The sequence below is a fragment of the Narcine bancroftii genome, chromosome 11, assembly GCF_036971445.1.
Source record: "Narcine bancroftii isolate sNarBan1 chromosome 11, sNarBan1.hap1, whole genome shotgun sequence".
NCBI classification, from domain to species: domain Eukaryota; kingdom Metazoa; phylum Chordata; class Chondrichthyes; order Torpediniformes; family Narcinidae; genus Narcine; species Narcine bancroftii.
In genome coordinates this window covers 17595132-17619365 of record NC_091479.1, presented here as the reverse complement: position 1 = coordinate 17619365, position 24234 = coordinate 17595132, and the positions used below count along the sequence as shown (strand labels likewise).

General features: G+C 42.7%; 1 protein-coding gene across 2 annotated transcripts in view; it reads right to left on the bottom strand.

Annotated features, from left to right (window-relative positions):
* Positions 1–1592: 1592 nt before the first annotated feature.
* malt3 (MALT paracaspase 3) overlaps positions 1593–24234 on the bottom strand; it is a 135453-nt gene continuing 112811 nt past the window's right edge. For both annotated transcript variants that reach the window (XM_069902737.1, XM_069902738.1), the window contains 4 exons: positions 21193–21342; positions 19462–19616; positions 17913–18038; positions 1593–6680 (listed from right to left, as the gene is read on the bottom strand). In XM_069902737.1, the coding sequence (XP_069758838.1) occupies positions 6345–6680; positions 17913–18038; positions 19462–19616; positions 21193–21342 (767 nt within the window). In that variant the 3' untranslated portion in view covers positions 1593–6344. The remainder of the gene's footprint in view (positions 6681–17912; positions 18039–19461; positions 19617–21192; positions 21343–24234) is intronic.

Sequence of the window (24234 nt, the reverse complement as noted above, 5' to 3'; positions counted from 1 at the left end):
TGTGAGGGGCGCTGGTCAAAGTGGCGACTGTCTTCCTCACGGTAGACAAACTTAGAGAATTTCCTGTACATTACATTCTAAATGCCATATTATGTGACAAATGGAACGCTTTACTTTTTACTTTTACCCAATCAAAATAAGATTTTGGGATACGTTATCTGAGTAATCTAATGTGTTAAATGAGTGGAACAGGATCTTTTGTCCCAGGATTCTCAGCACTGTCCACCAATGGGAATTTCTTAGCCCTTTGCCCGAATCTGCTGCAGATTCTTGGCGGGAGATAGATTGGTAATGAACAAACCATGTTGCAATTAGGGTTGTATCGTACAAAGACTGGTGGGAGTTGAACAAGATGCAAACCTTGCATCATAATCTGAGGACTGCTAATTCAGATGTTAAATTATTCATATAAAGTAAAACCCCTGGTATCTGGCACCTATAGGGATTGGTATAGGTGAATTTTCTGGTTGCTTGAGACTGCGTGTGGCATGGATTTTTTAATCCACATTTTATTTTTGGTCAGTTGCTTGAATTCCAGTCAACAGGGGTTTTACTCTGCTCCTATCTGTCCTATCTGGGAAAAACCCAACACCCAACCCCAACCCACCAATTTTCCCCTGCAGCCGCTGCAACCGTGTCTGCCTGTCCTGCGGCGGACTTGTCAGCCACAAACGAGCCAGCAGCTGACGTGGACTTTTACCCCCTCCATAAATCTTTGTCCGCGAAGCCAAGCCAAAGAAAAGAGTGCCCGACTAAACTGAGAAAACTCATCATGAAGCAGCTGCAGTTGACAAAACAAGTCTTCTAAAGGTCTACTGGGAGAAGCTACTTCATCTGCAGACTGGGTAATGGGAGGCTATTCTGCAGACGATCTAGGCATGAAAGATGACTTTCAAATCTTTGGTGAGACCACACTTAAAAGTATCATGCTCCATTCTGGTCACTTCATTATCAGAAGGATGTGGAAGAGGGTGCAGAGGAGATTTAACTGGATTGGAAAATAAGTCTTATGAGGCAAGGTTGGCAGAGCTGGGGCTTCTCGCTTTGGAAAGAAGGTTGAGAGGACATTTGATAAGAGGTCCACAAGATTCTGAGAGGCCTTTTTTTCCAAACGTCAGAGGACATGTGTACAAAGTGAAGGGAGGAAAGTTTAGGGGAGACATCGGGGGTACATTTTTACCCAGAGAGTTGTGAGTGCCTGTAATGCCTTGCCAGGGTTGGTGGTGGAGGCTGGAACATGAGGGGCATTTAAGACAGATAGGCACATGGATAAAAGAAAAACAGAGGCAGGAAGGGTTTAGTATTTTTTGGTGGGAATATACAGGATGGCAAATATCATGGGCCGAAGGGCCTTTACAGTGCTGTAATGTACTATATTCTCTGGTGTAAAGATGAGGGGCAACTGTCATTGCCACTGGCCTTATTTCCTTGAGAGGCGCAGGCCACTTCAATCCAATGTAAACGGTTGAACAGGAAAGCACCCCAATTGGGCACAGCTCCTAATCAGCCTTCCCCAATGTGTTGGGCGTAGATTGAATTGAATTTGTTCAGAAGAATCTACTTCACAGAATAATTATAAAACGTAAACCAGCTTTCCAAATGGTGCCTTTTAATGTTACTATAACAAAATTTAAAATATCCCCAACTCTACCCTTCAGGTAATTAAATAACTCTACACTTAAAGTAATACAACTTCATGTAAAACATGTTACATATATACCTATCAATGTAAACTTTAATATCAAACACAAGACATTGACTAAATGAGTTAGTTTTTTTCTGGTATTCTTCCATATTGTGTTTGTGCAATATAGTTCTTCCAAAGCACCTCCTTCTCCATCGGACATTAGCTCCTGGCGGACCATTCCAAGCCCTGTGCCACCCTATCTAAGTCCCCACTTTTGACTGATCAATCAAAACCATTGGCTCTCAACCTCCCACCCCCCCCCCCACCAACACGTGCATACCACCTTAAGTAATCCCGTTACAAATCACAAAGTACCATTGGCGTAGGAGAAGCTGGCTCCATTGCAGAGTGGGTAACGGAAGCCATTCTGCAGACGATCTAGGCGTGAAAGATGACTTGCAAATCTACAAATCTCTGGTGAGACCACACTTAAAACGATTGTGTTCAGTTCTGGTCACCTCATTATCGGAAGGATGTGGAGACCTTGGGCAGGGTGCAGAGGAGATTTACCAAGATGTTACCTGAATTGGAAAATATGTCTTATGAGGCAAGGTTAGCAGAGCTGGGACTTTTCTCTTTGGAGTGAAGAAGAATGAGAGGACACTTGATAGAGGTCTAGAAGATTCTGAGAGGCATAGATAAGGGATTACCTAAGGTGGTATGTGAGTGGAGAGAAGGTTGAGGACCACTGGACTCTAAAACAGTAAGGCACCTCTGAAGTATTTCTGAGTGTGGCCATTGTTGTAATATTGGAAATAGAGCAGCCAATTTGAAGTTACTAATCTTCCATGTATGGTTAGATTTGGTTCTTTAGTGATACAGTTTAAAGGATTAATGTTGGCCGGGAGATAATTATTCCAATCTTCAAAAATGTAAATTCCATTCAATATTTTGAAGACAATGCTTCCACCCAGACTGGAGCATCAGCCTAGATTTTGCGCTTGTCAAACTTGAATCCAAAACCCACTGACCGAGAGCCGAGTGTGCATCAAACTCTCAGCTGACTCCTCGAGATAGTTTTTATTTCACAGTATATGTGTTTTTAACTGAAAACCATAACAACATTTCTGAATTCATGTAACCACTTGTAGTTAAATTCCATTTCCAAAGAAGCAAAATATCGCTGCGACACTAGACAGAAAACACCAAGCTGTAAAAAGTTAGTATTAGATATCCATTGGCTTGGTCACAGAGGTAGGTTTTTGAGCATATTGAAAGGAGGAGAAACTTGGGGAGAAAATTCAGGCCTGGGCAGCTCAAGGTAATGGCCACTATTGATGGTGTGAAGGAAGTAGGAGAAGCCCAAGAGTTAAACAGGGGATTACAAACAGGGAGGATCACTTTAAGGAGGGTTCTTTGCAATTCATGGAGTTATTTAAAAAAAACATTGTCATTTGACTTTATGACATTATTTGGACTCAAGAGTGGGCACCAATGAGTTAATAAGATGAAATAAGGTCATTCACAATTGTTATAGATCAGAATAGCAATGAAACTGTTGGTTGAAATCATGGGAATCACCCTTGACTAACTCTTCTGGCGGGAAACCAATAGAACAACGTTTGGCCTGCATTCCACATTGCTTTCATTAACATGTCTAATGTAATCACATTAACTTTCCACCAAGTGGTTTGTGTTTGTCATAGAGTCACAGAGCAAAGAGGCCTGTGGCCTACAACGTCCATGCCCATCATCAGCTACACAGCCCCCACAGTTCAACCCCTTCCATGCACAAATGATTTAGGTACTCATCCTAGTACTTCTTAAATGTTGTGAGAGTATCTGCCATGACCAACCACCCAGGCAGTCTGTTCCAGATAACCACCACCCATTGATTTATCTCATTCACCTTCTAATAGTCAGTCTAACTCTTCTCAATTGACCGGGGTCAGACTTTAGCCAATCTTTAGTATAAAATAGGTGATAGAAGGTGGATGACTTACTCAAGAATGGATTACAATGTGGAATTTAATATTGCATTTAGCACAGTGGTTTTCAAACTTTTTTCTTTCCACTCACATATCACCCAAAGTAATCTCTTACTAATCACAGAGCACCTCTGGCATGGTATGTGAGTGGAAAGAAAAAGTTTGAAAACCACTGGTGGAGCACAATGTTATTACAGCACAAGCGATCTTGGTTCGAATCTGGTGCTGTCGGAATGGAGTTTGCATGTTCTCTCCGTATATGCATGCGCTTCCTCCGAATGTCCCACCCTCCGAAAATGAACAGGGGTTGTGGGTCAATTGGTATGCTTGGGCAGCACTGGCTCGGGGCCCGAAGGGCCTGTTACCATGCTGAATGTCTCAATTTAATGTACGGTCAATTCTTTCATCCTCGTGCACAGAAATCAAGTGCTTTCCTTATGACTCTCTGATCCACCTCCATCAACCATATGACAAAAAGCAAAAGAATGTTTTCAGTAATGCTTTGTCCCATTTTTCTTTGCGTTGTCGCATACTCCGAGACAAACAGTTCCAATTACATACAAAGTAGAAAAGAATCAATAATCAAACATGGTTATCCAACCTTTCTAGAGGTCAAGATTTGAGAACTTTAGCCATTATCAGAAAATAAAATAAAAATAAAGACATTCTCATTAAAATCTAAAGAGCGTTTCCATAAACACTCAAGAATGTATTAGCGTTTAACCAATAAAATCTTCGTAGCTGCCGGTAGATCAATCCCTGGAACCAATCGACATTTTAGGACTTAATTTTAAATCTGATATTACATATAATATTAAATTGTTTGATATTATTCTCACCAATTTTATAACTTGGCATAAAGCCAGAAATCTAGTATAATGGGATATGCCATTAAATGTTGAGAAATCATTTTGATTTTGCAGCAATTCTTCCCTTGCACGAAAATCATAATTCTCCCCATTAGCAGGATTCCTCATGTGACATCTGAAACTTTACTTTCATTTTATGTTACTACATCAAGCTCAGACTATTTCTCTTTGCCAATGAACTGATATCGAGGCTCACGAGGGCAGTTTAGCTCCCTCCTCTCTTGAACGAGGAACAGCTTTCTACGTCAGCGAACATAAATGGCACCGCAACGGATCAAGTGCAGTCGAACAATTTACGTGATATCAATGTCCAGCCACTGATCAACTTGCTCACTATTTTCAATTTTGGAACTCTTGGTACAAAGCTTTATGCACTCGGGAGTGCCTATGGGGAATTGGTGTGTCTTCACGTCTCAGCCATTCACCTGTTAGGCAGACTGGGAAAGAGGAGAGTGAGCTAAGCATGCAACCATAACAGATCAGAATTAGTAGAAGAGATAGTGAGAAATTGATTCTCCAGCATTGCAGCCTGGCTAGATGCCATTATCTTAATAAAATGAGGCAATATCCTAGTGTCTAGAAGTGCAACAGCAAGATTCAACTGGCAGTATTCAAGAAGGTGAATTGGTAAATCGTGCGAGAGAGATTTTTTTATTCTAGAAGATTTTGATGGAGTTGGTCTGGATTTTGTTGCCATCAGAGGAGGTCCATTGAGATAACACTACAATGTGAGCATTCATTTCAAGTGGACTAGAATATAGAGGTGGCGTACTGATTAGCTCAACTCTGTTAGAGCGCCAGCGATCGGGACTGGGGTTTGAATCCCGCTCTGTCTGTAAGGAGTTTGTTCATTCTCCCCCGTCTGTGTGGGGCTTCCCCAGGGGCTCCGTTTTCCTCCCGACGTTCAAAACACCAGTGGTTGTAGGTCAATTGGGTGTAAGTTGGGCGGCACGGTCTCATGGGCCGAGAAGGCTTGTTACCGTGCTGAAGGTCTAAATTGATGTAGAAAAAATAAACTTATAAAGGAAGAGGATGCAATGTTGAGACTTGACAAGATCAGGCAACATTTGGAGCAGTTGTGGTCCCCCTTTCCCATGAAATACATGCTGCTGTTGGAGAGGGTCCTGAAGAGGTTTATGAGATTGATTCCAGGGATGAGAGGGTTAACAATATAATGAGCATTTGATGGCTCTGGGCCTGCATTTGCTGGAGTTTAGAAGGATGATAGGGGTATCTCGTCGAATCATGCCAAATATTGAAAGGGGTAGAGAGTGTGCATGTGGAGTGGTGTCCAGCCATGCGAGTGTCTAGGACCAGAGGGCCTAGCCTCAGAATAAAAGGACGTCCCTTTGGAAGAGCAGAAATTTCTGCAATCAGTGGTGAATCTGTGGAATTCATTGCCACGGACAGTAGCGGAGGTCAAATCGTTGGAAAGATTTAAAAGGAGGTTGATTAGTAAGGATATCGAAGGTTATGATGAGAAGGCAGGAGAATGGGGTTGTCAGGGAGAATACATCAGCCATGATTTGAATTAAAGAGCAGACTTGATGGGCTGAATGGCCTAATCTTATGGTCCGTAGTGAATGGGCTGACGTGAACATCAATCTAGTTAATATGACTAGAACCAATTGCAAATAGCTGGCAACTAAATTAAATTTCACTGCCTTAAAAGTTTGCATTGAATCCTTCGAGCAGCAACTGCAGATCCCTGGAACCGACAAGGGGTTGGCCGGCAACCCAACGTGCAGTAGAGCAAGTGTCTGACCAAAGTTTAATACATGTGCATAACTACCTATATATTTAATATTCATTATATGCCTACGATCTGCTCCATTAGTTCAGTGTAAGGAGATTGTGCTATCAACTCCACTTTGCTATTTCGCCTTCATCATTTTCCTCTGGTTCATTCAATCTTTGATGGTGCGCTGAATCGTTGACTCCTTGCTGATTTGGAGGTCTCCGAATTCCTGTCCTGCAGGCACAGCTTGCATCTGCGGTGACGGTGCCGGGGGATGCCGCATCACGCCCTTTACTGCTACTGGTGACATCTCTTGCGGCTTCCGTGGTTGGCATTGTTCTGTACAGCTCCAGCCGTGCCACCAGGGGGAGCCCCAGGTTGACATCCAGTGTTTCCTCCTGCTTTAGCTTTTTCTTGAAGCATTGGTACTGAATAGTCACCCTTATCGCCAGGGGTTGCTGCAAGAAAAAGAGTTCTCAGAAAACTCCCTCCCTGAGAAAGGCATTAATCACAGTCGGCATCAGAAGAGATTGAATCAGGGGGCATTAGGGTGACCGAGGAGGAGAGCACAAACTGCTGTTCTAGAACCCAATCAGCGGGTGCCTTACCTGCCATGGACCTCCTCCGTTTGCCCCACCGTCACATTCCCCCCCCCCCCCCCCCCCCCACTCCTGCATTTCAGACAAACGCATGCTCTTAAACCACGTAATTCATTTTGGTGACACCCCTCTGAGGGCATCACCCGCTGCAATCCGCAACCCCTTGGTGACGCTGGTGCTGCAGGTGGGTGGGGAGGGGGGGGGGGCACAATAACTCATTTGGACAGAGGAAATGGCCTGCGAGTGCCCCCCATGGCACCGACCCTGGCATTCTTTGAGGGTCTGGAGACACTCAGTAGGTCAAACAATACCTTATATAAAGGTACATTTTGTCATACCTCGATGAAGGGGTTAAGCCCAAAACGCTAATTACGCACCTTTGCTACATAAAGCACACCTCCTGCCTGTGGGACTGTGTTCCTCCCCCTGCTCCTCACCCCTACCCCAGGATTTTGTTCGGGTGCCTGTCTACATTTTGGGTTAGGGTTAGGGCCCTAAACTTTGGTTATGTGGCTTTATCTTTGCTACATAAAGTACGCGGTTTGACCTGCTGAGTTTCTCCAGCGTCGTGTTTTTACTTGAACCACTGGGTCTGCCGAGTTTCGTGTTTTACTTCTTGAAATTTCAAGCAGTTTCACTTAATTTGCATGAAGCTTTATTTAGGTAGAAAGTACAGTAAAACCCCTGGTATCTGGAATTCAAACAAATGGCAACCTCAATCTCAAAATTGAGGAAAATACATTTTAAAAATTAAAATTAATAAGAATAAAATAGGTAAAAAGTACATTTAAAATTGTAAATGTAAATGTTTTCTGAAGTAACACGTAAACCTTTGGTGAACATGGGAGGAAATATTCAGTGGTGAGCCTTGGTTGTGCTATGCTTGTACCAGCTGTTGAGTGAAACAGCAATGGCGTCGCCCAGCATGAAGAGCTGGTTTTTTTTTTTGGTTTTTTTTAAAATTTTTTATTTTTCACACCATAAATCACAATAGCCATGATATACACTTTTTCTTTTCCACACATTTACAGTGACTTTTTCTCCCTCCCCCCTCCCTCCTCCCAAGCCACCCCCCCATCCCTCCCCCCTCTCATCCATTTTAGTTATACAATCTAGGTTGCATTAATTCAGTTAGACAATGTTGTCATTCAACAAAAATACACCAGAAATTCTACTGAGTCCATTTTTTTCTTCTCTTCTCCTTCCATCAACTTAGGTAATGTTTGTTCCCGGTAGGTTTTCGCTATTGTATTTAATGTAAGGCTCCCATACTTGTTCGAATATTTCAATATTATTTCTTAAACTATATGTTATTTTTTCTAATGGAATACATTTATTCATTTCTATATACCATTGTTGTATTTTCAAATTATCTTCCAATTTCCAGGTTGACATAATACATTTTTTTGCTACAGCTAGGGCTATCTTAACAAATCTTTTTTGTGCATCCTCCAAGTCAATTCCAAATTCTTTATTTTTTATGTTACTTAGGAGAAAGATCTCTGGATTCTTTGGTATATTGTTTTCTGTTATTTTATTTAATATCTGATTGAGATCATCCCAAAATTTTTCTACTCTCTCACATGTCCAGATTGCATGAATTGTTGTTCCCCTTTCTTTTTTACATCGAAAACATCTATCAGATACTGTTGGGTCCCATTTATTTAACTTTTGCGGTGTAATGTATAGTCTGTGTAACCAATTATATTGTATCATACGCAGCCTCGTATTTATTGTATTTCTCATCGTTCCAGAGCATAACTTCTCCCATGTTTCCTTTTTTATCTTTATATTTAAATCTTGTTCCCATTTTTGTTTAGTTTTACCATTTGTTTCCTCATTTTCCTTTTCTTGCAGTTTAATATACATATTTTTTATAAATCTTTTGATTAACATTGTATCTGTAATCACATATTCAAGGTTACTTCCCTCTGGTAAACTCAAGTTGCTTCCTAATTTATCTTTCAAGTAGGATCTCAGTTGGTAATATGCCAGCGCTGTATCTCCCGTTATATTGTACTTGTCTCTCATTTGTTCAAAGGATAAGAATCTACTTCCTGAAAAACAATTTTCTATTCTTTTAATCCCTTTTTTTTCCCATTTTCTAAAGGCAAGGTTGTCTATTGTAAAAGGGAGTAGCTTATTTTGCGTCAATATTAGTTTTGGTATTTGGTAATTTATTTTATTTCTTTCTACATGAATCTTCTTCCATATATTGAGGAGATGGTGTAATACTGGAGAAGTTCTATGTTGTACCAATTTTTCGTCCCATTTATATAATATGTGTTCAGGTATCTTTTCCCCTATTTTATCTAATTCTAGTCTCGTCCAGTCTGGTTTTTCCCTTGTTTGATAAAAATCTGATAGGTACCTTAATTGTGCGGCTCTATAATAATTTTTGAAGTTTGGCAATTGTAAGCCTCCTTGTTTATACCATTCTGTTAATTTGTCTAGTGCTATCCTCGGTTTCCCCCCTCTCCATAAAAATCTCCTTATTATTTTCTTTAACTCTTTGAAGAATTTTTCTGTCAGTTGTATTGGCAATGCCTGAAATAAGTATAGTATCCTTGGAAAAATGTTCATTTTAATACAGTTTATCCTTCCTATCAGTGTTAGTGGTAGCTCTTTCCAATGCTCTAAATCGTCCTGTAATTTTTTCATTAGTGGATTGTAATTGAGTTTATATAATTGGCCTAGATTTTTGTTTATTTGCACACCTAGGTATCTTATTGCCTGCGTTTGCCATCTGAATGGGGATTCCTCCTTAAATTTTGAGAAATCCGCGTTATTCATAGGCATTGCTTCACTTTTATTTACGTTTATCTTGTATCCCGACACTTCTCCATATTCCTTCAATTTCTTATATAGTTCTTTTATTGATAGTTCTGGTTCTGTTAAGTACACTATCACATCATCCGCAAACAGACTGATTTTATATTCCCTGTCTTTTATTTTTATTCCTTTTATATTATTATCTCTTCTTATCGATTCTGCTAGTGGTTCTATAGCTAGCGCAAACAATAATGGTGATAGTGGGCATCCCTGCCGCGTTGACCTGCTTAAGTTAAATTGCTTTGATACATGTCCATTTACTGTCACTTTCGCTAACGGTCCCTTATATAATGCTTTAATCCAATTAATATACTTCTCCGGTAAACTGAATTTTTGCAATACTTTGAACAAGTAATTCCATTCTACTCTGTCGAAGGCCTTCTCTGCGTCTAAAGCAACTGCTACTGCCGGTGCTTTATTTCCTTCTACTGCATGAATTAAGTTAATAAATTTACAAATATTGTCTGTTGTGCGTCTTTTTTTGATAAATCCAGTTTGGTCTAAATTTACCATTTTCGGTACCTGTTCTGCTAATCTGTTCGCTAATAGTTTAGCTATTATCTTATAATCTGTGTTTAGCAAAGATATTGGTCTATATGACGCTGGTGAGAGTGGATCTTTCCCTTGTTTTAGTATCACTGTAATTATTGCTGTTTTACATGAATCTGGTAAGTTTTGTGTCTCATCAATCTGGTTGATTACATCCAGGAGGGGCGGTATTATTAGGTCTTTAAATGTTTTGTAGAATTCTATTGGGAGTCCATCCTCTCCTGGTGTCTTATTATTTGGTAAATTTTTTATTATCTCTTGTATTTCTACTGTTCCAAATGGTTCTGTTAATTTATTTTGTTCCTCTATTTGTAGTTTTGGTAGTTCAATTTTAGTCAAAAATTCATCTATTTTCCCTTCTTTCCCTTCGTTTTCGGTTCGGTATAATTGTTCATAGAATTCTCTGAAGTTTTCCTTAATTTCTTTTGGATTATATGTAATTTGTTTGTCTTTTTTCCTTGTTGCCAATACCATTTTCTTAGTTTGCTCTGTCTTAAGCTGCCATGCTAGGATTTTGTGTGTTTTTTCCCCTAGTTCATAATATTTCTGTTTTGTCTTCATTATATTCTTCTCCACCTTATATGTTTGTAATGTTTCATATTTTATTTTTTTATCCGCCAATTCTCTTCTTTTGGTTGTATCTTCCTTTATTGCTAATTTTTTTTCTATGTTTATTATTTCCCTTTCCAACTGCTCTGTTTCCTGATTATAGTCCTTCTTCATCTTGGTTGCATAACTTATTATTTGCCCTCTAATGAATGCTTTCATTGCGTCCCATAGTATAAACTTATCTTCCACTGATTCCGTATTTACTTCAAAGTACATTTTTAATTGTTTTTCAATAAATTCTCTAAAATCCTGTCTTTTAAGTAGCATGGGGTTTAATCTCCATCTATACATTCTTGGAGGGATGTCTTCTAGCTCTATTGCCAATAACAGGGGTGAGTGGTCCGATAATAGTCTAGCTTTATATTCCGTTTTCCTAACTCTCCCTTGTATGTGGGCTGATAACAGGAATAGGTCTATCCTTGAGTATGTTTTATGTCTAGTCGAGTAGTATGAGTATTCCTTTTCTTTTGGGTTTTGTTTCCTCCATATGTCCACAAGTTTCATTTCTTGCATTGATTTAATTATAAATTTGGTTACTTTGTTCTTCCTGTTAATTTTTTTCCCCGTTTTATCCATATTTGGATCCAAATTCAGATTGAAATCCCCTCCTATTAGTATGTTCCCTTGCGTATTAGCTACCTTCAAAAAGATATCTTGCATAAACTTTTGATCTTCTTCGTTAGGTGAATATATATTAAGTAGATTCCAAAGCTCTGAATATATCTGACATTTTATCATAACATATCTCCCTGCTGGATCTATTATTTCCTCTTCTATTTTAAATGGCACATTTTTGCTAATTAATATAGCCACTCCTCTTGCTTTTGAATTATACGATGCTGCTGTTACATGTCCTACCCAATCTCTCTTTAATTTCTTGTGCTCCAATTCAGTTAAATGTGTTTCTTGGACAAATGCTATATCTATTTTTTCCTTTTTCAGTAAATTTAGTAGTTTCTTCCTTTTAATTTGGTTATGTATTCCATTAATATTTAGAGTCATATAGTTCAGCGTAGCCATTTTATATTTTGTTTATCTTCTCTTTCCGTTTTTCCATCATTACCTTTCCTCCTTTTCCATTTCTGTTTTCTTATTTTCAACTCTTTACCAGACAACATTCCTACAACATCCAACATTTTCCTTATTCTCCTATTTCTATCTTCTTTATCCCCAATCTCCCCTTCCCCTCCTGAGTTGCCCTTTATCCCTTGTCGGACAACCACATCTCCCCTCTCCATTTGGATTTGCGAATCCACTCGCAAGCGTCAACTGATTTTGCAGTGACCGCTCTTTTTCCCCCACCCCGCCCCCCCCAGAAAAGATTTCATTTTTTATATGTCACAAAGGTCACTCTTTTAGTTCCCTCCTTATTCTCTCTATTCCATTACCTTCCCTTATTAATTCTTGTCTATACTTTCTATGTTTTCCTCTAATTACAGATACTTTCACATATGCCCGTTGTCTCTATTCACTCTTATACCTCTTTACCCGCATACATATCAATCGTGGTCATTTTTACCCTCCTTACCCGTCTTCATCCCTCAGTCTATTTTTGTCTTTACCCACATACATATCAATCGTGATAATTTTTGCTCTCATTACCCGTCTTCATCCCTCAGTCTATTTTTGTAATTGTTCTGCAAATTTTCGTGCTTCTTCTGGATCCGAGAATAGTCTGTTTTGTTGTCCTGGAATAAATATTTTCAATACCGCAGGATGCTTCAGTGTAAATTTATATCCTTTCTTCCATAAAATCGCTTTTGCTGCATTGAACTCTTTTCTCTTCTTTAGGAGTTCAAAGCTTATATCTGGATAAATGAAGATTTTTTGCCCTTTATACTCCAGTGGTTTGTTGCCCTCTCTTACTTTTTCCATTGTCTTCTCCAGCACCTTTTCTCTTGTAGTATATCTTAGGAATTTTACTACAATAGATCTTGGTTTTTGTTGTGGTTGTGGTTTAGGGGCCAATGCTCTATGTGCCCTTTCTATTTCCATTTCTTGCTGTAGTTCTGGACATCCTAGGGCCTTAGGGATCCATTCTTTTATAAACTCCCTCATATTCTTGCCTTCTACATCTTCCTTAAGGCCCACTATCTTTATGTTATTTCTTCTGTTATAATTTTCCATTATATCTATTTTTTGGGCTAGTAATTCTTGTGTCTCTTTAGTTTTTTTATTAGATTCCTCCATTTTCTTTTTTAAGTCTTCTACCTCCATTTCTGCTGCTATTGCCCGTTCTTCCATCTTGTCCATTTTTTTCCCCATTTCTGTTAAGGTCATATCCATTTTATTTATTTTCTTTTCTGTGTTGTTTATTCTTCTTCTTAAATCATTGAATTCCTGTGTTTGCCATTCTTTAAATGACTCCATGTATCCTCTAACAAGAGCAAGTACCTCCTTTACCTTGCCTATCTTTTCTTCTTCTATTTCCCTGTACTCTTCCTCTTCCTCTTCTTCTTCCTCTAGGTTGACCATCTGTTGTTTCTTTGCTGCCCTTTCCTCCTCTTCTTTCTTGTTTCTATTGTCTTCTGTGGTCTCTTCTTGCTGCAGGTGTTCTGCAGCTGTCGTTGCCGGCTGTGGAGATCGACTCCCCAGCTGGTCCCCCCTCCCGTCGGTGTGTTTTTTTGTATGCGCATCGCGCATGCGCGAGGAGTCGCGCATGCGCGGTTGCGCACTTTTACTCGGCTCTGTGAGCCATTGTTGTAGTTCTCTTTCTACCGACCTGAGGTAGTGGGGTCTTCTCTCCACAGCGGGCCTCTTCGGACAGGTAAGGCCTTCACCTTTTTCCTCCGTTGTCTTCTCTTCCTCTCTTCTTTCCGTTGATTTTGATTTTTCTCCTTTTGTCTCCATCTTCTTTCCACCTTTATATTCACTTTTCTTAAACTTGTATTTCTGTGCCTTTGTATTTTCTCTTGTTTTTCCCGACTTTTCTGGAGAGGGCTGGAGTTCACCGTCCGGCCACTACTCCATCACGTGACTCCTCGATCCATGAAGAGCTGGTTGATGCTGGGGTAACTCTCTTAAAGTGTTTCCTTATCCCTGCTTAGTAAGAACTGCCCCTGTCAGAGGCTTTATCTGTAAACTTGGGGGAGGGGGGTGTTAATTATCTATAATGTTATTGGTTGTCTTTTGGGCGGCTCCGTGGAGGGGGGGGGGGGACCTGCAGATGGAGCGGCAGTTAAATGTTTTCAAAGAATGTGACTGAAAATAAGTGAAATTTGTTCAGTGTAGAATGATATTTTTGTCTTATTATTTAAACTTCTTATGTATCTGTATTAGTTAGGCATCGTGACAGAGGTGCACCAAAGAAAAAGTACAAGGACTGCCTAAAGAAATCTCTTGGTGCCTGCCACATTGACCACCGCCAGTGGGCTGATCTCGCCTCAAACCGTGCATCTTGGCGCCTCACAGTTCGGCGGGCAGCAACCTCCTTGGAAGAAGACCTCAGAGCCCACCTCACTGACAAAAGGCAAAGGAGGAAAAACCCAACACCCAACCCCAACCAACCAATTTTCCCCTGCAACCGCTGCAACCGTGTCTGCCTGTCCCACATCGGACTTGTCAGCCACAAACGAGCCTGCAGCTGACGTGGACATTTACCCCCTCCATAAATCTTCTTCCGCGAAGCCAAGCCAAAGAAAAGAAAGATAAGAGCAGGTCTTAAACAACTGGTAAATATGCTTATCTGGCATCTAACAATCCCCATAGGTGCCGGATACCAGGGGTTTTACTGTACTTCATTTATTCTTCGCCACCACAACTCTGCATAAAGAACACTTCAGCTGAGAAGGGAATGTAACATTTGATTCACCAGAATGTTTCCTGGAGCCAAAAGGCTTGAACGATGAAGACAAACATGGTCCTGGAACGCAGGTAAAGGCGTGATCTCATTCAGGATTTTGAGACGACTGGAGAATTTGATGAGGTCTCTTGAGGGAGAGACTTTGGGATGGGAGAATGCACAAGAAGTGGGAGGTAAGGTTGGCGTAGTGGCTGGCCTAACGCTGTTAATCAGGACCGGGGCTCGAATCCCACACTGTCCAAGGAGTTTGCACACTCTCCTCGTGTCTGGGTGTGTTTCCTCCGGGGACTCCGGTTTCCTCCCACCCTTCAAAATGTACTGGGGGTGTTGTAGGTCAATTGGGTGGCACGGCCAGAAGGGCCTGTTACCGTGCTGTATGTCTAAATTTATAAAGGTTTTGGGGAAATGTCAATGAAAATTTTCTTCAGGAAGGGGATGGAAATCTAAAATTCCCTCTTCTCAAATAGTTGTTAAAAGAAGCAATCAATTGTAAATCTCAAAACAGAGATTGACAATTTAAAAAAGAATCTCCTGAAGGAACTCAAGCAGTTTCAGAGGGAGAAAGGAAATCAGTTTTTTGGATCTGAACCCTTCATCACATTATTCATTTTGACTAAACAGTGTGGCCTTTATTCTCCGTTTTTCACCAGAACCTTCTCTTTTCCAGCCTGTCCTTTACCTCCCTTGGCACACACCCCCACCCTCTGACTCACTCCTTCCCTGCAGGTGACCAGCAGCGCTGCCCCCGCCCCCATTGTTGGCCCACACACGTGCGCTTTCGCACTCGAAGGCTACCTCCGTGGTGGTACCAGCAGCGACTGGCCCTAGGCAAAGTCTGCCTGGGCGTGCAGTGCGACAAACTAGGGAGGGGAGTGGGTGAAGGATGATGGACGGATGAGGAGAACAAGGCAGGTCATTAACAGGTGATGGACAAATGGAGAGAGAGGCAAGAGAAATGAAGGAGGAAGATGAGTGACGGATAAGAAATGGCGGGGTGGCGGGAATAAGTGGAGCCAAATTACTCCCAGTGGTAGAATTTGATAAATAGAGAAGATATTAGGGGAGAGGTGAAGGAGAGATTAGACCAAATGGAACCAAAGGGGCTGTGGGTGGGAGGGAGGGGGGGGTTTCTGCAGGGGAAGCGTGGGTGCAAAAGAACAGAAATTGAAGGGGGAGAGAGAAAAGGATGGATGGGGGCATGTTGGAATGGAGTCAGAAATAGGGGCCAAGAGAAGAGAATGGAATAGCTTGGAGGAACAGTATAGAGGGGCATGGTTAATGTAGCCCCCTAATGCACTTGTCGTGGTTAAATTTTAAATTAAATTTTTTTTTAGATATACAGCATGGTAAAAGGTCCTTCCGGCCCATGACCCCGTGCTGTCCTAATTCACCTACAACCCCGGTACGCTTCGAAGGCGTGGAAGGAAACCAGATTACCCAAAGGAAACCCACGCAGACATGGGAAGAGTATACAAACTTGCAGACAGTGCGAGATTCGAACCCTGATCCTAGTCGATGAAGCTGTAACCACGTGGCGCTAACCACTATGTTAACTGTGCTGCCCAATGCTGTTAGAGCGCCAACGTTCAGGATGGAGATTTGAATCTGGCACTCTCTGTAAGGAGTTTGTATGCTCTCTCCCTATCTGCATGTGTTTTCTCCGGGGGCTCCGGTTTCTTCCACCGTTCAAAATGTACCGGGGCTGTAGGTCAAGTGGGCGGCATAGGCCTGTGAGCCAAAAAAGGCCTGTTATCGGGCTGTGTATCTACATTTAAAATTAAAGTTTAATTTGAATTTAAAAAAATTAAAGAGAGAGGAAAATTCAATGTTCCTGCCATTGGGCTTTGGCCCAGGAAGAATGTGGGGTGTTTGGATTATGTTGGGCCTCAGTCTGGCAGAGAAGGCCAAGGATGGACAAGTTGGAGTGCGAATACTTCCTGCACTTGTGCGGAACTTGTCAATTTTATACATTTTGCTACTAACTCCCACCCTGCTCTCAAATCTACTTGGACAATTTCTGACATTTCTCTCCCTTTTCTCGATTTCTCTGTCTCCACCTCAGGAGACAAGCTATCTATTGACATCGACATCCATTGATTCTCACAGCTTCCTCGAATGCATCTCCTCCCACCCCGCCTCCGATACCATCCCTTTCTCCACCTCTTCTGCACCTGGACTCGAGATGAACCTTTCCATTCTCGTGCATCCTCCTTTTACAGAGAATACAGCTTCCCCTCCACTGTGGTCAATAAAAGCCATCTCCCGCAATTGCTCCACATCTCACACGCCCCTTCCAAACAGAGATAGGGTTCCCCTCGTCCTCACCTTTCAACTAACTCTGGGGAAGATGAATTCAGTTGAGTGGAGACATGAGTGAAACACGAAAGTCTGCAGACCCTGTGATTATAGCAAAACCCATGCATCTTTGTCTCCTCTGAACGTTCAAAGACCGGCGGAGTTTCTCCATCATTTCAGTGTGTTTTTATGGTGAATGGAGAAAAGCCCTTTTACTCCAGTTCCGAATGGCTAACCCTTATTTTGAAGTAAAACTCGAGAATCTGCAGACACGGTGGTTGAAGTCAAAACCAAATACTGGAGGAACTCAGCAGGTCGAACGGTGTCTTTTCGAGGCTGTGGAAGTGAGTCTGGGTGAGTACATGGTCATAAAGTTTAAGGGCAGCAGGGATTACGGGTGGGGAAAATTGCAGATGTAGCATTACCTTGATGAAAAGCTCAGGGCCGAAACCTCAAGTAATTATTTGGAACCACTTTTCGGGCTAAGAAATGGGATTAACTTTTATATGGGTCAAGCTTTTAACTAAGTACCTGGGTTGTTCAAAGCTTCGGGAGCTCGGATGTCCGGGACTGGGTGGTAAGTCCACGGCTGGGGCATCAGGAGCTCCAGTGGGCGGGTGGCCGGGGTGAGGTCCACTGTTGGGGGCTCGAATAGACGGGTGGTCAGTGCCAAAAATAGGGGTAAATTTTTAAACAGGTTATACAAAAACACGACAGTATCAATGATTACACGAGTATGTATATAGTATTAATCTTTCTCTTTGCTATATAAAGTACACTGACCTGCTGAGTTTCTCCAGCATTATGTTTTACCCCTTGTTTTGAGCCTGGAAGCCCTGAATTTAGATACCCCAACCAGGAGAAACATCCACTCAGGACTCTCCTGTCAAGCCCATTCTCAACGCTTGAGAATGCAGGCCTAATTTCTCTTAACAGGACAAACTCGTTTACTCAAGAGGTCGCAAAAGATGCCAAAATTATCACAAGCAACTTTTCCTCATTACCTTCAGTTTCTGCAGGCCACACAGCTTCAGTGTTACGTCTGACGGCTGGATGCTTTTGAGGGAAGAAAACAGGGAATCTAAATGGGACGCATCTCCATCGAAGTCAGAAATATTGTCTGCAAACTCCTGAGACAAAAGAAGTAAAAAAGCTATAGTTTTCAAATAAAGGCCAGAAATGGGCAGAAAAAAGTAGTATTGGAAGTTGATTAATTTGTTCCCCATCCCAACTTCCATTTTCTATGCTTCATTACAACAGATAAAACAGTAATGTCCTTGAACGATGGATCCAACCAGAAGCGTTTTGCCGGAGTGAAAGACTTTAGCTTGACCCATCTCTCTTGACAGTCTAAAGGGTTCTCTTGTTGAGAACAAGGTTCCCAGATCCTTCCATATATCCCACACCAGTTGAAGGAGGAATGAAACACGTGGTGTCAATGAGGCTGCAAGACAGATCCTTGTCAATATTTAAGAGGAGGTTAGATTTGGCCCTTGTGGCTAAGGGGATCAAGGGATATGGGGAGAAGGCAGAAACCGGGTACTAATCAGCCATGATCATATTGAATGGAGGTGTGTAGGCTTGAAGGGCCAAATGGCCGACTCCTGCCCTTATCTTCTATGTAACAACTAGATACATGAAAGCCATCTGACAACGTATTCCTTTCCAGTTACATCTGAAAGGTGGCAAAAACAGCATTGCTCAGAGGAGACATGAGATTTTCCTCTTGTTTACGATCAATGTCCAGGGGTATTCTTTTGATCATGGCTTCAGAGATGTCCAATGCTTGAGTGAAACCAGCTTCCATTCTGTTGGTTATTGACTTGGCAATTTGTGAATGATAAGATGCATAATTTCACAGCTCGCTCTGCAATATACTGCAATATAAAGGGGCACTGTGACCTTTATGTGAATCTTTGTCCACTATTGTTGGCAATTAATATTTGCATACTGGTATATATAATGTGTGCCTCTAACCTCTTGGTGTCAGGATCACCCAATGACTCACTAAACGAGAACAATCCACTTCTTCGGTGAGAAAGCGCATAAGGTACTTGCATGGCAGTTAAAGAAAGAACAGGTATCAAGGGTCATTAATGCAGTCAGATGGAATTCGACTATTACTTACAAACCTTGTGAGATTAATGATGAGTTTTATTCATTTTATAAGAAATTATATACTTCTGAGGAAAAACAGGAGAGCGGTTCAATTGACTCCTTTTTATCAGTGTTGAAATTACTGGTACTTGGAGAATAAGATATATTGGAGCTGGAGGCTCCTTTTACTGATTTAGAAATTAAATCGGCTATGTTGGAAATGCCGACTGGAAAATCACCTGATGAATTTTATTAGGTATTTTTATGATGGTTTGATTCTTAAAGAGTGTGGAGGACAGAGGGATCTTGAGGTCCAAATCTGTACATAAACCATAAACGGCCTCTCACACTCCAGATAATACTTTGAGAATTGCCTTGTTCAACTCTTGCTAGTCTGTTTTGGCCACAGATCAGAAACTTGGGCCTGAAGCGAGTATTTGGATTGCGGTCACTCACCTTTGCTTTCTGAAGGGACACTTTACACTCTGACACCTGGGAAGGTTTCGCCTTGATGCTGACATAAACTGTCATCACATTTGAGAAAACGGCACTGCAGCTGAGCTCCACTTCCACTCCACAGGGAAAGCAAACGGCCCGCTTTCCAGGCAGCTCTGCCAAAACACATTAGGAGAACCATCAAGCCATTGAATGGGTGAATAACTGTTTGAAATAAGTAGAATTTAATGAACAGTCCTCTTCGAACTGCAAGGTGATTCACAGGAATGCTGCCAAACAACTAACTTACCGCAAAGCAAATACAAATTTTACATTCATTTTTTTTTTGACAGGCCCTCCCGCCCCTTGAGCCGTGCTGCCCAATCACACTCAATTGACCTACAACCCCAGTACATTTTGAAGGGTGGGAGGAAACCGGAGCACCCAGAGGAAACCGACGCAGACACGGGGAGAATATACAAAGTCCTTACAGGCTAAAAGATGGAGGAGTTCAGTAAAGGTCATTTCAGTACTTTTGACCAACAGAACTGAAGGCAGAGCACTAGTGGAAAAGAAATGCAAGTTAGGGATGCGGACAGAACCGAGGTGCTCAACAAAGAGATCTCCCAGTCTGTGTCCAGAGGAGAGCACCGAATGCTGTAGACGACCCCTGCAGGTTCACAAGTGAAATGTTGCTTCACTTGGAAGGACTATTTGAGGGCCTGAATGGTGCTGAGGGAGGAGTTGTGGGGTGCAAGTGGAGCATCTCCTGTGGGAGAGTTCCGGGTTGATGGTGGTAGAGGGAAGGGCACGTTGTTTGAAGGAGGAGGACATCTCTGATGATCTGCCATGGAAGTCCTCGTTCTGGGTGCAGATGCGATGGAGATGGAGGGATTGAGAGAAGGGAATGGAATCCTTGCAGGGGACAGGGTGGGAGAGGTCTAGTTGAGGTAGGTGTGGGAGTTGGGGGGGTTTATAAACGATGTCTGTTGAGAGTTTGTCTTCTGAGATGGTGTTATAGGGGTTTGTGTGGTCCCACAGGTTAAGAGCCAGACCAAGATTGAGGTACAAAGCACAAGTTTATTTTGGGGATGCAAACGGGGCAACAGGGTCAAAATGCTAAATTAACCTATACACACATACAATGTGCAGGGGGTACATATACACTTCGAATAACGAGGGAGAAACCGACAAGATCTGGGGAAATTACTTAAGTACACATACAATCAACAGGACTCACCCTAACCCAGTGCTCAAGGTGATACTTAGGTGCCACGAGGGGTCAAAAGAGGCAGAACAAAGGGGCATATGGCCCTTTATAGGGGGGGCAATCACCCGGGGCGGGCTGGGCCCCGTTGGAAGCTGTGGCCAAAGGTTTGAAGCCAAGTGCAGGGAGCGGCTCAGCAGGGGTCAGCCGAGGTGATTCATCTGGACTAATTGGATGAAGGTCAGGGCTGAGTTCAGGAAGGCTGGCTGGACTGCAGCACCTGGTAATTTAGATGGGCCAATTGCAAGGATCACCTTGATGGCTTGGGGTGAGTCTCGACCTTGATTGCTATGTGATGTGTCCTCCGAATAGGAGCCCAGCAGCACCACCCTGTGGTGGCCGCAGCCTCTCCATTACAGATGGAGGCAGAAAGATCGAGGAAGGAGAAGGTGTTGCTAGAGGTGGACCAAGTGAATTTGAGGTCGGGGTGGAAGTTGGCAAGCTCAGGTTTCCTGCAACTCAGTTGGTGAAGCTGGGCACCTTACCGTTGGCTTGTCCCCAATGTTCATTCCTCACTTGGAGTTGGGCAGTGTGTCCAGTCACACAAATCTCATCGGTCAGAGCGCGGCGCTCCTTCAGGGAATGTCGAATCTCCATCACCTGCTTGCCAGTGATTAGCCGGTCCTTCCCCATGTCTGTGGTATTAAAAAAAAGTCTTTGGTTCAAGTGAGGCAACTGGCCACGAGCACTGACAGGACCTAGATAGCGATCAGTCATGGACTATAACTACTTTTGTCCGTACAAAAGATGATTTGTTTAAAGTTTCTTAAATAGCAAAATATTGGAGAAACTGTAAACCAGAAGTAGGAAGGAGCAAGTAGTCTTGGAATTTCCCAGAAGATCCAATATCACCTCCAGAGAGACAAACACAGAGTTAGTAGCTTGATGACTTTTATCAGATTAACATTATTTCTCTCTGCATTGGTGTTTCCAGGCATGCTTTTAATTACTTTCATCCATCAGTAAACCTTATCATGCTGTTTTCACTGAATAATATTTGTTTCTTATTTATCCATTTGTTTCTGAACTCCAAATTCATTTTATGCTAGATTTCAAACAAATATAATTTTAATGTCAGCATTAAAAGACTGTACACAATTCTAGATTGGGAAGATCTATACACGTTGCATCAATGAGCCACTTGATTATACAGGGCCGTCTTGAGGAGTCAGTACTGCTCTTTCCTCCAGTTAAGAAGGAATTGTTGGAGTTTAAAAAAAACTTATCTTAAAATCTAAAATTAAAAAAATTGCTGGAAATACCTCACAGGTCAGGCGACATATGTAGGAAGAGAACGACAGTCAATAGACATAGAGTGGATTGTAGAGGGTCATGTGACTTCTCCACCTGGAACCAGTTGGGAGAGTAGATTGTGGAGGGTCACGTGACCTCTCCGTCTGGAACCTAGTGAGAAATCACATCACCTGCCAATCAAGGTTGGACACTGCCTACCCATTAGTGCACACCTGACCAATGGCCCCTTTAATCACCTAGTGATTACCTGGGCCGGACTCCCCAGCTTACTGCACTTTAAAAGCCCACCATGTGCCACAGCTTATCCTCTCTGCTCCTTGGTCCTGACTATGAACGCTTCTCTACGCCAGGTCACGAACTGTGGACGTCGCAGGCAGACTCGTTGGTAAGGTGTGCACTACACTGAGAGTGGAACCGTAGTATTGTGTGGGAATACTTAGCATTGAGCCATATCCTGGTGGTACAACAGGGAACCAGGAATGTGTTTACTGTGTGTGTGTGTAAGGAGCCTCACCAAAGCCTTTGACACCGTGAGCAGGAAAGGGCTTTGGCAAATACTAGAGCGCATCGGATGTCCCCCAAAGTTCCTCAACATGATTATCCAACTGCACGAAAACCAACAAGGTCGGGTCAGATACAGCAATGAGCTCTCTGAACCCTTCTCCATTAACAATGGCGTGAAGCAAGGCCGTGTTCTCGCACCAACCCTCTTTTCAATCTTCTTCAGCATGATGCTGAACCAAGCCATGAAAGACCCCAACAATGAAGACGCTGTTTACATCCGGTACCGCACGGATGGCAGTCTCTTCAATCTGAGGCACCTGCAAGCTCACACCAAGACACAAGAGAAACTTGTCCGTGAACTACTCTTTGCAGATGATGCCGCTTTAGTTGCCCATTCAGAGCCAGCTCTTCAGCGCTTGACGTCCTGCTTTGCGGAAACTGCCAAAATGTTTGGCCTGGAAGTCAGCCTGAAGAAAACTGAGGTCCTCCATCAGCCAGCTCCCCACCATGACTACCAGCCCCCCCACATCTCCATCGGGCACACAAAACTCAAAACGGTCAACCAGTTTACCTATCTCGGCTGCACCATTTCATCAGATGCAAGGATCGACAATGAGATAGACAACAGACTCGCCAAGGCAAATAGCGCCTTTGGAAGACTACACAAAAGAGTCTGGAAAAACAACCAACTGAAAAACCTCACAAAGATAAGCGTATACAGAGCCGTTGTCATACCCACACTCCTGTTCGGCTCCGAATCATGGGTCCTCTACCGGCACCACCTACGGCTCCTAGAACGCTTCCACCAGCGTTGTCTCCGCTCCATCCTCAACATCCATTGGAGCGCTTACACCCCTAACGTCGAAGTACTCGAGATGGCAGAGGTCGACAGCACCGAGTCCACGCTGCTGAAGATCCAGCTGCGCTGGATGGGTCACGTCTCCAGAATGGAGGACCATCGCCTTCCCAAGATCGTGTTATATGGCGAGCTCTCCACTGGCCACCGTGACAGAGGTGCACCAAAGAAAAGGTACAAGGACTGCCTAAAGAAATCTCTTGGTGCCTGCCACATTGACCTCCGCCAGTGGGCTGATAACGCCTCAAACCGTGCATCTTGGCGCCTCACAGTTTGGCGGGCAGCAATCTCCTTTGAAGAAGACCGCAGAGCCCACCTCACTGACAAAAGGCAAAGGAGGAAAAACCCAACACCCAACCCCAACCAACCAATTTTCCCTTGCAACCGCTGCAATCGTGTCTGCCTGTCCCGCATCGGACTTGTCAGCCACAAACGAGCCTGCAGCTGACGTGGACTTTTTACCCCCTCCATAAATCTTCGTCCGCGAAGCCAAGCCAAAGAAGTGTAAGGAGCCACTGGTATCATAGGTTGTTGAATCCGATGTGACTACAAGAATACCCCGCTTTATGAATACTTGCTTTACGCAAATTTGCTTTTAGAAAAGGATTTTCACTTTTACAAAAAAAAAGCAGCTGGTGGAGCTGTCAGCGCACGGATCACAGGGCAGCCGTCAGGGCCATCACCGGGCGGCTGCTGGGGTTGTCAGCATGCGTGGCCAGCGGGGCAGTCACAGGGTGGCCAGTAGTTCTGACAAAATTTGCTGACTTCTCGATTCTGGTAAGTGAAACATATGTTATTTCTACTTTATATAGGGTGTGAATTTATCATATAATTCCTGCTTTTACCATATGTTAGTGTTATCTAGGTTTTATGTTTTTTGGGTGATTTGGTAGGTTATTTTTAGGGTCTGGGA